The 15,237-nt window shown below is 44.5% G+C and overlaps 1 protein-coding gene across 1 annotated transcript; it reads left to right on the forward strand.

Annotated features, from left to right (window-relative positions):
- The first annotated feature begins 1,887 nt into the window (after positions 1-1,887).
- CHRNA1 (cholinergic receptor nicotinic alpha 1 subunit) lies at positions 1,888-12,413 on the forward strand. The gene is made up of 9 exons (XM_039722653.1): positions 1,888-1,930; positions 3,691-3,836; positions 3,972-4,016; positions 4,447-4,556; positions 4,797-4,992; positions 5,603-5,840; positions 6,951-7,174; positions 8,450-8,689; positions 10,646-12,413. The coding sequence occupies exons 1-9, from the start codon at positions 1,888-1,890 to the stop codon at positions 10,775-10,777; spliced, it is 1,374 nt and encodes a 457-aa protein (XP_039578587.1). The 3' UTR covers positions 10,778-12,413.
- The last annotated feature ends 2,824 nt before the right edge of the window (positions 12,414-15,237 follow it).

Consider the following 15,237-nt stretch of genomic DNA (forward strand, 5'->3'; position numbering starts at 1 on the left):
TGCCGGCCAGGAAGGAGGCCAGAGTTATGTAGATGGAGAGATTTTACTGGAGGATAAATGTAAATGCAGAGGCTGAATGCTTAGTGGAGGGGGCTGGGTGAGGGAAAGTGATTAAAAAATAATTAAAATAATAATAAAGGCATCCAGCATGAAACACCAAGCCAGCTGGCAGACAGCACAAAGGATATCCAGCAGAAATAGAAAATACCTCTGGTGTCACCCAGAGGCAAAGCTAAGGAAGGGTTTTGTGGGGAATGTTTTCTGGAAAAGGGAATTTGGAACTCTGTGTAAGAATGGTTGTGGCAGGGCACCCAGTGGCATGTCCTGTCTCCACATGGCCTGAGAAAAATGCAAGAACACCATTAGCATTAGGCAAGCTATCCTCAGGACACCACCCAGAGTCCTGAGGCTTGTGACTGGGTCTTCAGTGACAGACTTCTTAGAGGGAATGTGTGTGTGTGTACATTCAATAATATAAAATTATTTAGCAGACTATTTTTTCTGAACAGAGATAGACCTCTGCAAACAGACACTCCTGTGGCACCCAACTCCACTGCAGACACACTCTGTGAAGAACTGTCTTGGTTAAGCTGGACAACTCTAATTTTACCTCAATGCCCTCTACTTTTTTGCATGGGGACAGCAAGTGAATCCAAATCTGCCTTCTCCAGACCATTTGGGATTTTACAGACCCTACCAAAGCTCTCTCTCTTGCTCTCAGACTGACAGTTCATACTCTTTATCTGTTCCAGGTACAGAAGCCAATTTGCACTGTGGATGTTGTTGTCACTTTCTCCTGGGCCTTTTCCAAGTCTTTTGAAACCAGATGACCTGAACTGCAAAGAACATTCACAGATTTATAGTGGCATCTTTCCTTTTTGCTTCATCTCCTGTCCTAGAAACTGATGGACTTGCTTTTTTTTTATGCTGCTGAACACTTCACAGGACTATCTCTCTCAAGGTTGTGTTTCTGAGTGATACTGTTGAGCTCAAAGTAGATAATCATGTATATACGAGGTAAATAGGGGTGTGTGTGTGTATATATATGTTTTTTAAATCCTTCACTGTTTCTTGTTTTCTTTGCTAGCCCAAAGGACTGAGTATTGTTACCAAACACATCACTTTTCTCTCCTTTCCAGGTGATTTATGGCAATAAAGAGCAAGCATTTTCATGCTCTACAGAAATGCACTGGATCTGCCCTGCTGTAGAAACAAACCAGTCCTGTTTCTACCACTTGACTTTCTCAGTCCACTAAGTATAGAGGTGGCAGCAGGAGAGTGGGGTGTCTTCTCTTACTTAGTTAATAGCTTCCAAGGTGGAGATCCCACCAGGAAGTCCTGGTAGACTCAAGGAGATGGATCTCTCTTGAGAATATTTGTTTACTTCAAAGCTTTCCCATTCCTCTGTGAAGCCAAGGGAGCAGCCTCCTCCCAGCATGCTGTCTGTACACTGGTGGGGGTGTATCAGAAATAAGTGACTACTCTGTTTTTTCTCAGAGAAACAAAACCTTAAACCTGGCAAGTTGCTCTCTTCACAAAAAGTTTCTGAGATCTCACCAAGATGTTCAGTTACTTACAGATAATTCTTTCTTAGTTTATTTGGGTGTGCATTTGTTTAGTAAATCATAGATCACATTGATACTTAGAAAAAAAATGACCTTCTGTAAACTGAAGAAGATATTTGGTGGGTGAAGCACACTGTTCTCCCGTTTCCAGCCCGGTGGTGCAGTGGCCCTCAGCTGTTCTGTCATTCCCAGAACAGGTGCTGTAAGCCAATACCCTGGTGGGTGTATTTTGGCAGTACCCTGGTGAGGCAGCACAGCCCCCTCTGAAGAGACCTCAGAGGTGCTTTGTGCGTGCCTCCATCTGTCTGACTGTGGCAAGAGGATGATGAAGGCCCATTGTGTCCTCCTCCTCCTCATCTCCACAGGTAAGGTGTTCCAGCCATTGCCTTGAAGGGGGGGTGTCTCCTTCCAGAGCATGTGGGACCAGGGCTTTGCATACACATCAGCACGAGCAAGCGCGTGTTCCAGGAGCGCCTGTCCTACTGGTAAGGTTTTATGAGCACACCTCATCATTTAAAAGAAAGCTTTTGAGTTCATTGATAGCAGCTCAGATAATTGTAATCTCAGGCACCAGATATTTTGAGCGGAGAAGTTTGTGTTTAATTGTTTTTCTCCCTGCAATATTTTTTTCGTGCTCCCGTTTGCCTCAGTGCTAGATGTATTTCAAAATATGTGAAAGGATCTAGTAAGCATGACTTGGAATGTGAAAAATCATTACAAGAAGTTTCATTCAGTTGTGGGGTGACTGACAAGGAGGTAGAATTGATTGGCAGCTGCATGTGTTGTACTGAGCTAATTCTTTTTAAACTGTCCCTTAAAAGAATAAATATTTTGTGATCCTAAAAGCTTTTCAGAAAATTCAGGCAGTATATTAAATTGCTACCAAGCTACACCAGAAGGGAGCAAATGTGAAAGAATTTTAGTTGTGTTAATAAAGCATAGAGCTTCAGTTACCTGATGCTGTAATCATAACTTAAAAATTGAAAGATGCCTCCTACCTACCCTCGCTCAGCCTCCTGGCAGAGGAAGCAAACAGTGTGTCTGCAACAGACAGCTTTTCTGATTGGCATCCAAGCATTTTCATATAATCTCATGGCAGGACAGGGCCAAGGCAGAATCCTTGGCAATCTCAGCTCTGTAAAAGAAGTTGATGAAAAGTCAGTTAGGAAACCAGCAGAAATCCTAGCTTAGGCTGGAGTCAGCAGTAAAATTCTTGTTGACTTCTGTGGCCCAGGATTCAACAGAGAGGGGGAAACAAGGGTGCAATCTGCCAAAAATTCTTGCAGTGAGGCTCAACTGTTCTGTTCCCTCTCACTACCTTTAAGAGGGGAGACATACAAAAAACATCCCCAAGCACCCCTCCCACTTGCTTTCCTCCCTTGTAACAGTGAAGCAGCTACAATCTGAGGTCCTCGTGTGCCTGCTTCCTCTGCCACAGCTCTCTGGAAGCAGGGCCCATCTGTTTTCCTGTGCCCTTGCTTCTTGGCAGTGCAGTGCCATGCACAGGCACTGTGAAGGCTCCACTGGAACAAGGTTGCTCCCTGCCATTTTCTCTTGTGACATTTTTCTTTCAAGGCTCCTTGGCACAGCATGGCCAAGTCATGCTGGGCAGCCTGTGGGCAGAGCTGTCCATGGACCTACCCCACACAGTGAGTGGTTTCCTTCTCTCACCACTGCACAACCCGAGCAACTCCCTTTGTAGAGAGGAGCTCTTGTTCCTCCTAGATAGCAGATGCAAGGAGAGGGGATCGGGATGCTTTCTCCCTGACTGGTGTGCTTGGTCCTTATCTTTAACGTCAGTGTCCCAGGAAGGTCTGTGGAGTTGAAGGTGGAAAACGCAACATTAGAAATCCGAGACTGGGCATTTTCTATGTTTAACTGCCCATAAATACTGCATGTTAACACATTTTCAGGCTGGAAGACTCCTAATGGTGTTCATGATCCTGCCTATTTTGCATTTGTTCATCTCCTGGTTGGAGGCCATGGTCACAGGGGGGACTTGGTGCTATCCCTGCAACAGCAGCTTGCCTGGCAGCATTTCCTCCATGCCAGCCTCAGACTGATGGTGCTGTAGCCTGCTCCCTGCCCCTTCTGACTGTTGTTGCCCTTTCTGTCTGTTCTGCAGCTGGGCTGGCCCTGGGCTATGAGGACGAGACTCGCCTGGTGGAGCACTTGTTCAGTAACTACAACAAGGTGGTGCGGCCCGTGGAGGACCATCGGGACGCCGTCGTTGTCACCGTGGGGCTGCAGCTCATCCAGCTCATTAGCGTGGTACAGTATGGACACGGGTGGTGTTGAGCCTCTGGCTCACGTGATAGTGCCAAATGGTGGTGTTGTTCTAAGGAAACAATTTTTATCCTTTAATCCTACTGATTTTTTTTTTTTAAAACTTTCTTTCTTTTTAAGGATGAAGTAAATCAGATTGTGACAACCAATGTACGCCTGAAACAGGTAACTTTAAATATTCTTAACCATTTGATCTAATTCAAATAAATGCACTCAACACAGTCAGGAATTAACTACACTCTCTTACCTTCAGGGGCAACATGGAGAGGTGGGTCAGATAGCAGAGTATTTCTTACTGAGATCTAAAGAATAACGTGCTCTAGATACTAAGAGTTTTAAGAAAAGCATTTGGGGTTGTATTTCAAACAGTAGGCTTCTGGTATCTTTGTATTATTTTCTTTTGGGGCTTTTGGGGTTTTTTTAATAAGCTTCTTAAATCAAAATATAAGTTAATGTAGAAAATGAGCTGGGGGTCCCACTCCCATATGTTTATGCTTACCTGCATGCCCCAAAGCAAGGGAGGAGCTCTTTCTGGGAAGTACTCTAACCCCAGTGCTGGGAGAGGCTCTCAGGGGCTAAAATCTTCCCTCTTTAGCAATGGACAGACGTCAACCTCAGATGGAATCCAGATGACTACGGCGGCGTAAAAAAAATCCGCATCCCCTCAGATGATATCTGGCGGCCAGACCTTGTCCTTTACAACAAGTAAGGGGTGCCAGCTGCCAAGGGAGGCAGGGAGGGAGGGGAGAGGAGCTCTGCCTTGTGGCACCGCTCTGGTGGGACAGTTTTCCCATGAGCTCTGTTCCAGTGGGTACAATTCCTCAGGGTAAGCTTCTCCAGGAGCAGGCACTGGGGCGTCATTTGACCCTCAGCCAGAGCAATCCTTTTGTGACTCTGTTGATTATGCTGCCCATATTGCTTTTAATATCCTTCTTCCTTCTGCAGTGCAGACGGTGATTTTGCCATTGTAAAATACACCAAAGTCCTTCTGGAGCACACAGGGCGTATCACCTGGACACCACCCGCTATTTTTAAGAGTTACTGTGAAATTATAGTCACACACTTCCCATTTGACCAGCAGAACTGCAGTATGAAGTTGGGAACTTGGACATACGATGGCACAATGGTTGTTATTAACCCAGTAAGCAAGGAGTTTGTAATTGAGAAAATCAGCAAAGACCTGTACATGTTTTTAAGAGAAATCTCAGATTTAGAATGGAATATGACCTAGTTTTGACTGGAAAAAACAAGCAGACCCTACTGGCAAAATAGAAAATTCTCATTTTTAGATCTAGCACAAGATTTTCTGGTTTGGCTCCTAAATTCTGCTTACATATTATCCCCATGCCCTAAAAGTATCCTGTCTGTCCTCTGGCAGCTTTGCACGACTTTTTATGGTGCTGCCTGTTCTGCTTCTGTTTTCTCAAGCTTAGGGTTTTTTTGAGGGGTACATTTTCTCTGCTCATGACTTTCCATTGCCTAAGACTCCTTCCCTGTCCCCTCAGCTATGTCTCTCTGTAGTATTTTTTCAGTCTACTATCCCTGACTGTTTCTGTAAAATGTTCAGTTGAATGCTGTGTAGAAGCTGATATTCTAAGGAAAAATAACATAGATGAGAGCTGTTTGCTCACAAAAAACCCCCACAAAGTGCATGAGTTATTTGGAATCCTGTTCCTGAGCCAAACCTGCTAAGTTTTGATTTGGTTCAGAATACCTGGTATTAAGAATTTGTTGGGATGTTTTGCTGCCAGGAGAGTGATCGTCCAGACCTGAGTAACTTTATGGAGAGTGGGGAGTGGGTGATGAAGGATTACCGTGGCTGGAAGCACTGGGTTTACTACGCTTGCTGCCCTGACACCCCTTACCTGGACATCACCTACCACTTCCTCATGCAACGCCTGCCTCTCTACTTCATTGTGAACGTCATCATCCCCTGCCTGCTCTTCTCCTTTTTGACTGGGTTAGTTTTTTACCTACCCACAGATTCAGGTATGTACATTTATTCATTCTGCTTCCATAGAAATTGCTCTTCTAAGAAGTTCCAGAGAAATTACCAGTGTTTGAAATTATCAGCCAACTTGAGGGCCAGTGGACATTTCCACTGAAAATAATGGCTTTAAATATTCTGCAAAGAAAGGATAAGTGCTGAAAACTGAAACTGTTGATATAAATAAATTGGGATGCTTTCCCACAGAAATTGCTTACTGTCTATCCAGTTAACTTCTGCAAAGTAAAGATTTAGCTAGATAATTTTTATGTTTTCCCATAGGTAGTCAGTGTGTTAGTACATCCTGCAGTAAAATGAGCACACAGGTGTGACAGAGGCCCTTCTGCATCGTGTCAGAGCAGAGAGCTCATTACCTGCTCACACATCACCTTGTGTGACACAAGAGCAATCCTGACCTGTTCTGGCCTTCTTTGTCTCTGCTGAGCCACTCATGCTCCCTGCAACCATTTCCTCTTGCCTTTCGTCAGATTTTCATACTGCTTAATTGCAGTGTGAGCCCCGCTTCATTCTTTTCGCCTTTTGTCAGATTTTCATACTGCTTAATTGCAGTGTGAGCCCCTTCTTATTAAATACTTGATGCATTTTTTTGAGTGGAAAACTTTCTGGATTAAAAAAAATGTGTGAATAATGTTTTGTAATTCATTTTTGACACCCTCCACATGCGAGGAGATCTTACATAGCAACTGACCCAATGTCAGATGTGATTTTAGTCTGCTCTCTCAGCCCAGAGACAGAGAGTAAGGGAAGCAAACCCTCAGGAAGCTGTGGAGCAAGCACTGAGAAGGTGCATATACTGCACTGTTCAAAATGCAGAGCCCACAAAATGCTCCTAGCAAGTAAAAATATTCAGCACCCAGACTTCAGCCCAGTCATTCCTGGTAATTCCCACCTTACTGCTGGAGCTGATGCTGTTAGGCTCTCAGGTTTGCCCAGCCTACTTGCTGCTTTGGATGCTGGCAGAGATGATAGCACAGCAAATGCACACAGGTGTTTGTGTGAACAGCTCTCACCCCCACCCTGCTTCTCGAGTAAATGCTCTCTGTACTGAATGATGGGAGCAGCAATGATTTTGGGGGGCTTTTTTATGACAGGTGAGAAAATGACCCTGAGCATCTCCGTCCTGCTGTCTTTGACTGTGTTCCTGCTGGTCATCGTGGAGCTGATTCCCTCCACCTCCAGCGCAGTGCCTCTGATTGGCAAGTACATGCTGTTCACCATGGTGTTCGTCATCGCTTCGATCATCATCACCGTCATCGTCATCAACACCCACCACCGCTCCCCCAGCACGCACACCATGCCCCCCTGGGTCAGGAAGGTGAGCTCTGTGTCTCGGCACGCTTGCTGTTTTCCACCAAATGCTCCGTATTTTATTGGCAGGTCTCCTAATAAAAGTCAAAAAGAATTGGGGAGGTAGATGCATCATGTTAAAGAGCCCAAGAGCCAGTGTTTACTACTTAGCTGTGCGTAAAGTCAGCAAGATTGCTGAAGTGCTCCTTTAAGTAACAAAATTGTCCACTGGGGTAGAGTTTTCCAGGGAACAGATGAGACAAAATGTGGACAGCTAAAGGTAAGGAATGGGAAAAGAAAATGTCCATCTGGACTCGAATTACATATCCTGGTCTAATTCTCCACTGACTGCAAGGCACTGCTGCCTGCCAGTGACCAGCCACCAGCCTGCATGAGTGCAGAGCACAAAGGCCACTGGGAATACCAGCATCCCGTTTTGCAAAAAACGGTTTAGCAAAAGCTAAAAAAAATCTTCTATGTACTTTTCCAGTACACAGTTGCTCTGCAGCCCTTGGGAGATCCTTGCACAGAAGTCTAAATGTTAATCATAAGACATAGAAAAAATTGGTTGTCTGTCATTACAAGTTCTTTGCCAGGGAGACAGTACCAAAGATCATCTGATTTATTCAGTAATCCTTGCCGTTTTGAAGGCTGCCTGGGTTTGTACTAAACCATGACACGAAAGGAGGTTTTTCTGTGTATTTCTAATAATGCTTTTAAGGTTACAGCTTATATCAGATTCCCTCTGCAGCACAAACAACCCCTGCAGAAGGGAAATTTCAACAGGAAATGCTGCATGTGCTTAACATTGCTCTGGCAGTAAGTCTCTTTCACTCCCGTGGAATTTACTGTAAACCTTATATGCCTGTATAGCAAACATTCGTAATAGCGAAATCAAACCTAAGTAGCCAAAAGTTTCTTTGTAGCCCATTCTTCAAGTCAGATCTGTAGGCAATATGTTTCAAGTTAGATGGGATGGATCAAGCTCTGTCAGCCTGTGCTAGCTGAGGATCTGCTCCGTGGCATCACCCCCTGCTCCACGTGTGGATGTTGGGTGTAGGGCAGGGGGGATGGCTGTCAGAAAACGTGCTGCAGGCCTGCCGGGACTCCCTCTGCCCCGGGACACGAGGCTGACAAAAGCCCCGGTGTAATAAGGCGTGGGCTGTGACACAGAGAGGGAATCTGCAGCAGACCCAGCACGGGGAGTGATCTGGGAGGGGAGAGGTTGTCTTTGTTCAGCACAGCTGCAGCTGTAACACAGCCCCACACACCAGCGACTGTCATCTTCTGCCTTTGTTTTCAGATCTTTATTGACACAATCCCAAACGTCATGTTTTTCTCTACAATGAAACGACCATCAAGAGACAAACAAGACAAAAATATTTTTGCAGAAGATATTGACATTTCTGACATTTCTGGGAAGTCAGGTTCTATGCCTGTGAACTTCTACTCCCCACTTACCAAAAATCCAGATGTGAAAAACGCTATAGAAGGAATCAAATACATTGCAGAAACGATGAAATCGGACCAAGAAGCCAGTAATGTAAGGCATTTTTTTGGGTGTATTTTTCATTTCTAGCTTTCAATTTGCTTCATCTTACTTTTTTGGCAAAATATCCCTGTCTTACAAAAACACTCCAAGCCCTGGTTTTGCTCCAGCAGTGGACAGTCTTCTCCCCTTAATGGAGTCAACAAGGAGCAATAAATAATTGTCACAGGTGTTAATTGAATATTGGATTCCCAGAATAACAGAAAAGGAAAAAGTGTCAGTGTTAAGGTTTTCTGGTGTGATATGTGAAGCCATGGAGATGGAGTGTCTGTGAGTAGGAAACGAGTTTCAAGAACTGTAAGCAAGTTCCAAAACACATTTCTTCTGTCTCTCACTCAGACATCTTGCCCCTGTAATAAGATCCTACTGCTTTTGAAAACCCAGGAAGCAAGGCAAACTCCAAAAGACTAGTAGTGTTATCTCAGAAGTGTTAAATGTAACTTACAAATTATATTTCCAATTTTGATAAGGTTTTGTTTTATTCCTGAATACAAGTAGTCCCTCCAAATGAAGTATGTTATGAGCTATTCTGATTACTGACTTTTTCCACGTTGCAAGCCAAAGGAAGGATAAAAGCATATAGAGTCACACATGGCAGCGTTCCCTAGGAAAACCTAGCTCTGCCTCCTTCTAGCACATTCAGTACAATTAACCCCTCTTTTATTTCAGCTTTCACAGGTCACACAGCTTTAGCAGAGGTAATTCAGTCCCAATATTTCACCTTCCTAGGTGGTCATAGACTTCTCCTGTTGAGCTGCAGGCTAGTCTGAAGACAGGGGAGCTCTCTGAAAAAAAAAATTTGACCCACTCTCTTGAAAAGGAGGTGCTTCCTTGCCACTGACAGGATTTACACCACAGTGTTTGTTCCTGTGACCAAATTCCTGGAGCATGTGAAATGGCTCTGGCTGTAGTCTCATGTTCCCCGTGACTCCTTTGCCTCTCTGCAGACAAATTGTTGTCTTCAGCAGGGCTGGCGTGGCTTCAACATCTCTGGGCTTCACTTCCTCCTTGGCTTACAAGGGGGTCTTCAGGTTACCAGCAAATGCCCCCTTCGGAAGTGGAGCCCAGCTGTTTGTGTCATCTGGGCACTAGTGAGATATCACTTCCAGGGGGTTTCAAAAGTCATATTCCCTAAATAAACTACAGGTTGCAGCTTCTGAAGGCTATCACTTCATTGCATTTTCTTCTGAACCACCTCAAAACAGTAGTCATTGTCAGTGTCCTTAGATAAATCACAACAACCTCTTCTACCTGTGGGAGAACCAAGGCACAAGCAGAAGGTGCTTTAGGCTAGCACATGTCACTCCTTAAGGTGGCGTTCCAGAGTGGAAATCATCTGCTGCACTTGGTGCCTTGCACTCTGCATGCTCCTACTGTGCTGGGTTCCCACCAAAAGCATCCAGTGAAAAGGTACAGGGCAAGTGGTTCATGGTGTCCCACAACTGGAAAAAAAGACTAATAGAGCTACCAAGAAGGTTTTACAAGACAGTGGAGTGTATGGAAAGCAGGGATTAGAGTTAAATTCATAGGAATTGCCTAGATACCCCATGAGAACAAAAAAGCAAAGGAAAAACAAAAGTCATTTAGGTCAAAATAAACATTTTGCTTTCAAGATTTTAAACTCTCTTTCAGAAGCAAGAATTGGCCTAACAATTAAGCTTTTCAACATCTTTTAAAAATTAAATTGTCCAGCAAATTGCCAGGGTTTCTGGTTAGTTTGCCAGGGTTTCTGGTTAGTTTGGTGTTGAAATACAACTGAAACTTGTATTTCTAGGTTCCTGAGGCTTTTTTAACCACTGACCTTCTTTTGAGAAGAAAATGAGCATTTTTGTATAGCAATAATGGCACTTAGGGAAGAGCCTTCCCCTTGTTCAAGACAGTAAATTACAAGAATGCTGTAACAAACAGGGCTCTGCAGAGATTTTACCATCTCCTTTGTTTCTTTCCCAGGCTGCAGAAGAATGGAAGTTTGTTGCAATGGTGCTTGATCATCTCCTCCTTGGCATATTTATGCTAGTTTGTTTTATAGGAACATTAGCTGTATTTGCTGGTCGCCTTATTGAATTAAATCAGCAAGGATGAACGTCAGCTGGAAACTATTTGCTACCCTGAACATCTGAAAGCACCACAACCATCAGAATCTGGCCAGCCTCTCAAAGGTTCACTGACAGGAATCAGGAACCACTGGGAAAGAGCAGGGATAGTAAAACGTAAGGCCCCATACCGAGCTGCTGCTCAGTAGCATATAATTGCCAAAAAGAAACACTTGCATTAGTGGTAAAATTGAACTGCTGTCGGCCAGGTTTTGATCCGTCTTATCCTTTATTAAACATGTTAATGTATTAATAAGATTGTCTGACTTTGTAAGCAACAGATACTATTCCAGTGAAGTCAACAGCAGTGTAATAAGCTTTAGCTGAGCTGTAAATCTGTATCCAACTTTGGCATTCAAGCTGGTTTTAATATCTGCTCTGTAGCTTTTATATTTGCAGGGTCACTCGCTGATAATACTAGATATAACCGTCAGAAATATCTCAAACTCCATACTTAAGCACTTGATGCACAAATCTGAACTGACTGTCATGCATGACTCTACCTGTAGAAGCTCTTGCTGCAGCAAAGTGGAGAGACTTACTTGGAAAGGATCCAACCTGTTTCTAGAATAATCTCCATATTCAGCCTACTCTGCTCTTGGAAGGTTGGTTTCCACTCCGCATTTGGAGCGATGACTAATGCTGGGGCACCTTCGACTTGAGGGTGTTTATTTAAACACAGTCCTCTCTGTCTGGGAAAACTGTCCCTTGCCCTGAGCCCTGGAGCCAGCCCGGGCTGGCGCTCCTTGCCGCACGGTGCGGGCCGCAGCCGCGCTCCGGGACCCGCTGGCGGAGCGCTCCTCCTGGAGCAGCTCCGGGAGCTGCCCCGGCTCTGCTCAAAGGTGGAGCAGCAGCTCGCTCTGGTGGCTAAAGCAAAGCACTGCTGCCTCTGCCCGACTCCGCCGGACTTTGTTTACTCCACGTTGGACGTAAGCGAGAAGCCTCTCTGCGTGCAAATAATGCCGTGTGGCAATACCAGCAGCGCTGCCTCTTCTCAAAAATAAATAAGGATAGGTGGGGCAACTGCGACAAGTTAGTCATCTTTTCCAGCTGCTTGTCCAAGCCAAGAGGACTGCTTTGCTAACAGCTGTAAACAATTTACTGTGAGTTTAGTAAAATAATTCGTATTATGCTAAAACATGTCATGCCTGTAGAGGACAGGCATTTGAAGCACTAGAGGGAAAATGAGGCACTTGAGCAACACTCCCAGCATTGCGTAGTGTTTGCTGGACAATGTTTTGGTGAGCTGCAGTGCTAAGCAAACAGTTTGTCTGAAGTAATAGATCACTTGTAGCACTGCTCTGCTCTTACGGTTTAAAGGATGGTAATCTTTGCCTCCCTGGATGATCATTAACCCTGCAAGCGAAGGCCAGAGATGTATCGCTTGGCACCACCTCTGCTGACAGAGGGAGTGTTCACTGCAGGTGGATTTATCTCCGGTGGGAGCTCCCAGCCCCTGGGGGGAGTCAGCAGCTCCCGGCTCACGATGAGTTAAGCTGCAGCCTAACGGGGCCTGGAACTTAATTTGAGAACCTCTGATTGGCACTGAAATTGCCAGAACAATCCTCTTAGAGCAGCATGTGGTTGAATCTTAGCATTAAAAATAAACATCACTGGTGAGCGTCCACAGTATCTTTGTTCAGCTTCCCCAAGGCAGATCTGAGTCTTGGCCTCCAAATTCCCTCATCTGTGTGCCAGAGTCAATGTGTGCCTGCCTGCTTCTCCAGCTCTCCTTATACTCAGCTAGGTACCAGTGCTTTCCTTCCACTTCCTCAGAAAAAGGTTTGAAACTATTTATTCAAAAATTTTCATTTATGATGGTTTGACCTGTTTTATAGGCACAGCAAATCTTCTGCCTTTCTGTCACTTTGACTCTTGATGAACTAGTTGTGTCTCAAAAGATGCGACAGGAGGCAAAAATAAATGCTAACAACTTCCCTTCTTTAGTTGCAGATTCCGGGCATTGTACTCTGACTCTCCAAACAGAGTTCTCCAAGCATCAAATAAGTGCATGTTTTTCTGGGTTTTTTGGGGTTTTTTTGTTTGTTTTGTTTTTTTTTTTTACTTTGCTTTGCTTTGAATACTTGGACTGTACCAGCCTCTATTTTCTCTTCCTCGATCACCTTTATGATACATTTTTCTTGCATACCACTAAGATCCCCTGTTACCACTATTCATCCACTAGCAGAATGCTCTCACCTACCTGCAGACTACCTCTTCTTAACTGCTACTGTCCTTTCAATGTCAGCCCCTGCTAAAATAGTAGCTTTGGAGGTTGTAAATGTTCTGCCACAGCCACAGAAAATCCACTGTACACATGTAAGTATGTATAGTATAATGATTTCTCATTTACAGCTCTGCAGTCCCCCCCTCTTGCAACCTTAACACTAAACTCTCCTCTCTCCTACACGGGTTGAATCAGCAGCCCCAGGGAGATGACCCTAGATAATACTTTGCAACCCACACATGCATCTCTGCTGCCTCATTGCCTTGAACAGGAATATTTCAGCCTGGAGCTTCAACTAACAAATCTCATGATAAGCAAAGCAAGAAACAGGAATCACATACTTATTGTTAAATTTCTCTAATAAGTATAAAAAATAATGACATGCAAACATCATGGTGCTGAAGTAAGCAGACCTCCTTTAAATGAAGGCAGACCAGGGGCATCTGGGTGGGAAGGTGTTGCTTTTATATTGATAGTACCTGCAGCAGTTAACTGCCACCTTCTTGCTACTAAAACTGCTTTTGTTCACTTTGAGCTTGTCGATAACATCATATTTATGTCCTTAGTAGAACAGCTTCCTGGAATGTCTCCATCTTTTTCAGTTTGATTCTCTTTCCAGTTTTCAAATCATTTGGCAGTTAACTTTCCCCTTCCCATCCGTTTAGCTGACCTTAGCTACTCTCTGCTGTGCCATGGATATGTTGCTCTCAGAGATGCAGTCGCTCCCAAATCTCTTTCCTCTTTGGCACTTGTGCTCTTCAGGAGACCTGACTCTTCTGAGAGGGTTATTTGAATTTTCACAGTCCCTTATCTTGTACCGGCTCCAAGGGAGCAGTTTCACCTCTGCATGAGTCTGTAATCAGAACAGGCTGCTGCTCTCCATCCTTACCAGACAGCTGAGCTGAACTCCATGTCCTTATTCTGTCTCTTCAGCCAGTTGGATCTTGGCTTTGTAAAATGTGGTTGAGCTGGTCAAGAGAGAGAGCAGAAAAATGACACTTGCTGAACTCCAAGCACTTTGCTATGAGCTTGTGTATGCCAGGTGTGATCATTCATCTGCCACCAGTGCTTGGGTCCCACAGCCTCCTTCAGTTTGAGAGTTTTTAAAAAAATCAGATTATTGTTTCAGGCAATTTCAAGACAGTTTAAGTACGCTAGTACGCTTTTTTTTTTCTTTTTTTTTTTCTCCAGGATATAAGTTGCTGCCAACCTCCTTGCTGTGGCAGTCTCCCCAGAGAAGTGTGAAAGCAGTGTGAGTTTCATCAGCCTGCTGACTCAGCAGTTCCTGTTTGCACAGCTGAGGCAAGCCACAGCGGGCAGGGACACAGGGCAACAGAGAACGTGTAACACAGGACCCACATAAGTGCATAAACACTGTGCTGCTGCTGGAGACAGGGCACGTTACCTCCCTGAAGGGTTTGTTTTCTGGTATGGTGACAGGCAAGATATCACCTTTGAAGTCACTGATAGTTCAGCACATCAGAAATGCTTTTGACTTTGGACACTTCTAGAATGTTGCTGTCCTTGGCTCCAGTCAGGAGACCTCACATTTTCATATGTTTACTAGTGATAGATAAATTGTTTCCAGGCCCCTGGGCATGCTGATAGCTGTAAATTACCTCTCTCTTTCACTTCTTAAAACTTGTGAATCTGATACAAAGTCTCCCATGCTTCTGAAGGTTGCACAGATACTGACTTCTAACAAAGCTCTAGAGCACTCCTCTCTTTCTGAAATTCAAATCCCAAGTAGAGAAAGGGCAATCATGCACTGCTTTGCAAAAGATTCTCTAAAATGATCATGCTTCAGCCCCCAATAAAGTCTAAGAGACTGGCACAGCTATGGGAAAGAGCCAACCTGTAGGCAAGCACTTCTATGCCCACTGTGAGAGCCATGCTGAGTGCTGCTGGCTGCAGGTGGGTTATCTGCAGAAAGGACAGGACCATTTCTCTTGTTACCATGCAACAGGCCAGCCTGACCAGCAGGCAGAAGTCCAAGGGAGTTTGTAGGCTACTGCATCACAGTGATGATGGATCACTCAGTGGATTCCCCATAAAGGGACAATTCTTTCCTAGCAAAGGTTGTCACCCTTTCCTGTCATTCCAGCACAAGTCTCCTATTGCAGCACGTCTTCCCAACTTCTAAAAGCTGAGCAGATCTGTGTCATCCTATCTATTTATCCCATATGGAGCCTGGATTAAACACATTACATGGTATTTCCCCA

The sequence above is a fragment of the Passer montanus genome, unplaced genomic scaffold (assembly GCF_014805655.1).
Source record: "Passer montanus isolate IOZ18808 unplaced genomic scaffold, ASM1480565v1 scaffold1, whole genome shotgun sequence".
Classification (NCBI taxonomy): Eukaryota; Metazoa; Chordata; class Aves; order Passeriformes; family Passeridae; genus Passer; species Passer montanus.

Excerpts from the sequence above, each read along its gene's own strand:
- CHRNA1 (XM_039722653.1), top strand. The coding sequence starts at position 1,888 with ATGATGAAGGCCCATTGTGTCCTCCTCCTCCTCATCTCCACAG. Across the intron at positions 4,557-4,796 it reads GACCTTGTCCTTTACAACAA|TGCAGACGGTGATTTTGCCA; the intron begins GTAAGGGGTGCC and ends TTCCTTCTGCAG. Across the intron at positions 5,841-6,950 it reads TTACCTACCCACAGATTCAG|GTGAGAAAATGACCCTGAGC; the intron begins GTATGTACATTT and ends TTTTTATGACAG.